At 32.3% G+C, this 6437-nt stretch overlaps 1 protein-coding gene across 1 annotated transcript; it reads right to left on the reverse strand.

The window, feature by feature from the left end:
* Window positions 1–2401: 2401 nt before the first annotated feature.
* On the reverse strand, window positions 2402–6437 carry LOC143615717 (translocase of chloroplast 34-like). The gene is made up of 8 exons (XM_077088780.1): window positions 6390–6437; window positions 5638–5729; window positions 5411–5518; window positions 5194–5318; window positions 4313–4577; window positions 3321–3389; window positions 3078–3239; window positions 2402–2699 (listed from the first exon to the last, which is right to left on the reverse strand). The coding sequence occupies exons 2-8, from the start codon at window positions 5722–5724 to the stop codon at window positions 2625–2627; spliced, it is 891 nt and encodes a 296-aa protein (XP_076944895.1). The 5' UTR covers window positions 5725–5729; window positions 6390–6437; the 3' UTR covers window positions 2402–2624.

A 6437-nucleotide genomic window follows, 5' to 3' on the forward strand; every position in this document is an offset into this window, starting at 1 on the left:
CTCAAAACCTCTAATATTAATGTTTCTATGCCTTCTTCTTATTGGCCCCATCACACAAATGTAGATATGATGGTATAATTTGATGAAAATTTGGTGGTGGTGTAAGAGATTATATAGGCAGTTTATATAACAAAATGGTGCTGAAATGAACATGAAGAATGCCAGTAGGTTCATGGTGTGTAATCATTATGCCAAGGTAACCTTTTTCCTCAAATTCTGTATAGAAAGTATTAAGTTTTTATTATTATGATTAATCAGGCGTTGTGGCATGTGTTAGAAAAAAACAAAAAGATGTGATTAATGACTACCGGATGGGACTGATAATGAACAAGACAAAAATTGAAGATTATCTTTATGTTAATTACTCAAGATATTAACACATGTTAATTTCTCATATGATGTAGGGTATGTTTGGTATAGGGTAATGAATGGATGAGGGCGTGGAATAAACGAAGGAATTGAATGCATGAATCATTATTTTGTGTTTTTTGATAGTCAAGAAAAGACGAAAGAATGAGATACAAATGTGGTGTGGTGTTGGTTGCCGGTGGTGGTAGTCAGTTGTTGTGGTGGCGGCTGGAGGTGGGAGAGTTGTAGCCGGTGGTGGTGGTAGAGGCGGCTATGAATTAAATTGTATATATATACCAAAAATAAAAATCATGGGTGAGACTATACGCCTTGTATAAGACATCATGTGCTAATTTATTTTTTTTTTTTTACTTTTTAGGCATAATCTTCTTTTAAATTTATTTATACAATACTTTTATTAAATTCCATGGATTTAGTGGGAAATATTAGATTATTCTTTCGTTATTCTTTGAAATTTGATGATTTCAACAACTCTCATAGTTAATAACTGTTTATTTGGTTATTTAAGGTTATGATTATATTAAATGATTCGAATTTCAAAGATGCGTAAACTCAAATAACGAAAATTTAACCAATCACTTCTGGTGGTGTTTTTCTCATAAAGTCGATGGTTCAATTTTCTAGTGGACATTGTCGTAAATAAAAAAAGTAGAATTACTAGTATGTAAGTTAGTCATTCTAAAAAAGTAACTAAAAATTTATATTTAAACTTTCATATACTCTAATAACGTATGTTCATATTTATATAAAAGTTAGTGTCAAAAGTCGATAACAGCGCGCCATTTATAACAAAAATGCGGTTATTAATTAGTCAATAACTGAAATATGTTGGTTGAATTTCAAACGTTTAATATGTGTATAAAAGGGGCGCTTAAATTAAAAGATGGTAATGGTCGTTTGAGATTAGTAGAAACAGTCGTTTTACCTGATGAATCACGTTTTCATTTTTGACATGGCGCCTTTCTTTGAAACGAATGTTTGACCTGAAGAACCACGTGTTCGTTTTTTGGCATGAATCCTTTCTTTTTGAAACGAATGTTGACCTGATGAATCAAGTGTTCGTTTTTTGGCATGACGCCTTTCTTTTTGAAACGGATGTTCGACTTGATGAATCACGTGTTCGTTTTTTGACATGACGCCTTTCTTTTTGAAACAAATGTTTGACCTAATGAATCACATATTCGCTTATTTAAAACGGTCATAAGATGTAAACCAAAAGGATTTCTAGAATGTTAGGTTGAAATCAAGTGTATCATCACCAAGCTTTGTGTGCATCATCATTTATGTTGTGTCTACATGAAGAAAAGACTTGATGACTTTATGGTTGCTCATAAGGTAAATCATAATCCATCTTATAAGGTACTACTTTAGATATATCAATGAATATGTTGCCTAATAGGGGGGGGTGGTGGTGTTGTAGAGCATTTATGATAACTAACCTCTATAAATCGTCACAACATCACATCATATTCCAAACTTCTCATAATCTCTTATTTTCTTTCACAACAACAAATCGTTAGAATTGTTTAATTTAGGTAACATCAAACAAACTCTCGGTCATTCAAATGTTCGAAATAGTGCAAAAAGGTTTCAAAGAATGGTTCCAGCACATCACATCATATTCCAAACTTCTCATAAACTCTCATTTTCTTTAACAACAAACCGTTAGAATTGTTTAATTTAGGTAACATAAAACAAACTTTCAGTCATTCAAATGTTCGAAATAGTGCAAAAAGGTTTTCAACCGGCAACTTTCAATTAGATTAGTACATAACTTTTTTACATGTATAGTTAAAGCCACCGTTTTAACTACATGCATTATCATTCTTCGGTCTATCAATAATTGCATGCATTGTGCAGTGACTGTAAAGAAGTAGGTTGTTACCTCGGCAGCAATAAGTTTGAAAGTTTCATTTTGTTTTCAACGGTAATAACCACCCTAAATTTGATGACTAATAAGTAATAAGATCGTTTGTTGCTTTATAAACAATTGCTTGTTACACTTATTATTATTATTAAAACAAATGTTTCACAAAAGCAACTAATATAGCATTGAATACCTCAAGCACTATTTTTCATAGTGAACAACTAAAGTAATGGTTCATAACAAAACATGTAACACCAGAAAATTACTGAATCGACAAAAACATCGAAATCAACACCATGTCAAGATTTTCTAGAAGAAAAAACCGCCACGGACAACCATCTCTACCTCACCGATCAAACCAGGTTTACGTAAGGGCCAAGCAACCGGCTCATTCCCAAGAAGATTTGGGTGCTTTAGCTATATCATCCTTGATCCATTTTTTAACTTGCGTAACAAATAAGAACTGCAAAAAGATGTCGAAGATGTGCGATGATCACACGAGAAATCAAAAACAAGTTGAAAATTAGTGTTTTATCTCTAACCGGTAAATCATTATAAAAAAATTTTGGTAAAAAGGGTCAAACGGGTCAAATGTACCCCCAAAAACATATAATTCAAATAATTAAACAAATACTAAACGAAATATTAAACAATGAGTATGTCTAGTATTAACTTATATGGCTAGATAAACATGATATTATGCAAGTTTATACGTGTATCAATGTATGTATCAAATTGCCCTATAACTTCTGTGATCATATTTGACACGCTAATTATGCATGAAGCATTTATAATTTATATAAAGATGTCGGAAAAAGTCAACGCAAGTTTGATAGCTTACTTGGACTCCTAAGATGAGGGGGATGAGCCATTTCCCTCTTTCATTTGCATTTGGACCATCAATCAAATTCTGGTCAACCAGAATGCTTTGACTTTCATTTGTAGCCGTTTTTGTGATGGTTTCCACTAGGTTGGGAATCCAAGCAGTCCCATTTGGAAGAATCTAATGCAACACAAAATTTAAATAAATTTTAAAAAAATAATTATATTTAACATATAAGCATGATGTTTGAGCAATACTAACCTTTTCTCTACCATCGTTAATAGTACACCGGCTGCTGTTTTCAACCAAGACAGCAGGAACCGCATGACCCTACATAAAAACAGATGCACACAAGATCATGTTTTTTGTCTTGAATATGAGCATCGTAATGAAAAATTTCAAGTTTTTTGACTTTTGCTATAGTCAACAATATTACAAAGACTATGACTTTTGGATTGAAACGAGATTTCAGGGTCATATCAAAGGCCAAACACCAAAACTTAATACTTCTAGCTGTTTACACAAAACTCCCATGTCATATCCACGATGAAGCTAAAGAGAACACTATTCAAACCAGTCAACTTGGTCAAACAGGTCAACATCCAGTCAAACAAATTGCCCAAACTGATCCAGCCCATTTGGCTCTTACTAAAAAAGTGGTCAATTTTAAGAAACCCATCACCCAACCGCCTATTTTGCCATCGTTAGGTCAAACAAGAGGTGTGCAAGAAACCAAAGAAACTTATTCGTAGCTTTTAAAAGCCAAAATAGCTGAACCCAAAAAAAAAAGAAAAAAAGCAGTTTGGTTTATATGCTATCCTAAAAACAAAAATTTCAGTTAGGTTTCGATTTTCCATGCAATCAAAACCAAAAAAACGAACCAAAATATTTTAGGTCCAAGTGTTAAAAGTAATTTATAAGAATTAGTTAAATAGCGCACCCAAACAGATTTAGGCCCAAAGTTTTTACACAAAAACTTTCAAGCCTAAATGGTAAAACCGAAAAAAAAAAAAAAAAAGCCTTAACCAAACCCAGCCCGAAACCAAAAAATTTAGGTTTCTGTTGAGTTTGAGCCCAATATCGAACCATTTGACCACCTAAGGGTCAAACCTATGACTTTTCAACCACTGCTTCAGAATCTAAACCCCAAAATTTTATATTTCCAATAGTTCAGTGAACTTTAGTCAAATGGAGAAACTACCAAATCTTATATAAATAACAATAATTCGACCGATTGCATCAAAAATTTATACCGGATTTTCACGTCTATTGAACTGAGCTTCAGAGTCAACAACATTAATGAGAGCCTCTGATCTTCTTGCAAAAAACTCATCATAACTGAGAAAATCTGGTGGTGTGAGCTGAGCATGTGTTAACACTACAATCCCTTTACGCCATATTTCTTTGCCAAAACTACTGGTTATTGCCTTAATAATTTGCCGGTCCAAATTGTCAACTCTATAGGAATCCAATCGGTCAACATATAAGAAAACATCTATTGTTTTGTTCAAAAGAAACCTGCATAGATAACCACAAATCACAAATCTTAAAAATAGCGCATTGGCATACAGAAAGCTTAGGATTTTAAATTTAAGAAGAATAAAGAAAGCCCTGTAAACGGATCGATTTGGATTGGGTTTATCTCAAATGGGACAACTTTCAGTAAGGTGAAAACGAACAGTCCCCAAGATTCTATTTTTAACACGTGCTGTGGCTGTTTATCTAAAAAGATATAAAAAAACTATTTTTTTTATATTTTTTACACAAATTGATGTGTAAATTAAAACTAAAAAATAATATTTGCAACATACATATAACACAAAAGTTATAAACTACAGAATTCATAATTTATAGATATTAAAACTTGGGTTATAATTTTTATATATTAAAAAATGGGATTTACTTCCAAGCAAGCCATATGACCTTTTTAATGATAAAAAAAATATTGAAAATTCTCTTTAACATTTTAAAATCTGGTTTGGCTCATAGTAAATTCCAAACTTCAATATATATACATACATATATATATATATGTATGTATGTATGTATGTATGTATGTATGTATATATTTGGGTTTTAATTTAAACGAGCCAACTTATTTTGCGTATACGAGTACAAAAACTCAATAATAGACCTTTTAATGAGTTCGAGGGCCTGATCATTGATGTATCCTCCTTCAACAATACCGGGTGTGTCGATGATGTTCAGTGTGACCCCTGACCGCTCACGGGAAACCATCACTGGTCGTGGAATATCTGACTGCAAAATATGATGAACAAATCAAATATAAAACTTACAAAGATGAGCCACACTTGAACATCATTAAACAACTATGAAGTTATAACAAATACCTGAAACGCACTGACTGCAACTGCCCGTTCACCTAGAATAGAGTTCACAGTTGATGATTTCCCGACACCGCCCTTTCCCATTACAAGAACTGTCACACTGTTCTTCTCCTGTGATAATTAAGCAATTATAAGTAAACTGGTTTTAATGATGATGTAATACAGCAATTAGGAGTAAGTAAACTGGTTTTAATGATGATGTAATAGAGCAGTTAGGAGTTGACTTTGACCTTTTCCTTTAGTGTTCCGATTAATTCAAGCAACTTGGTTTGGGTGGCAAGAGGAAACTGTTGAATCCCGCTCCACTCACGGGCCATTGAACCTGAAAAACACAAATTCAACTGAATTCGGGCTCGTGTGAATAAAACTACAATTCAGAGACTGAATTACATATATCACTTGAATAACATCATAATTAATTAACAAGTAATTGCATGTGAATTCCATCAAACATAAGCAATTAAACTATAATTCTATAAAAATTTTACTCATGAAAACCGAACTAAAATTCAGAAAATAATCAATTTTCTCAACAAATAGCATGTTAATAAACAATACAATTAATTACAAGCAATTTCCCTAAAATAGACTATAACATGTTAATAAACACAATTTTTACTTGTGGTAACAGAACTAAACTTCAAAACTATAATCAAAGTTCTCACCAAATATCTTGTTAAACAAGTAATTACTTGCAAATTCCATCAAACATAAGCAACTAAACCATAATTCAACCCAATTTTCACTCAATAAAACATAGCTAAAATTCAGTAATATAATCAAACACCTCACCAAATAACATGTTACATAAGTAGCCTTCGAAAGAAAAGAAATAATATTACAATTTGACTACTGATTTCAAATGGGTTTCTTTGTAACCTCAAATCCAACACAGACTTGGACTGGTATTATCATCAAAACCCAATTTCAGTTCCATGAAACCAAAATTGATGAAAACAAGAACATAGGTTTTGAATCTTACCTTACCTTTAACCACAATTTGATATTTGGAGCTTCAAATTGAAAGAAA

The sequence above is a fragment of the Bidens hawaiensis genome, unplaced genomic scaffold, assembly GCF_021521415.1.
Source record: "Bidens hawaiensis isolate Kalapana, Puna unplaced genomic scaffold, B.hawaiensis_p1.1 tig00002306_1, whole genome shotgun sequence".
NCBI lineage: Eukaryota > Viridiplantae > Streptophyta > Magnoliopsida > Asterales > Asteraceae > Bidens > Bidens hawaiensis.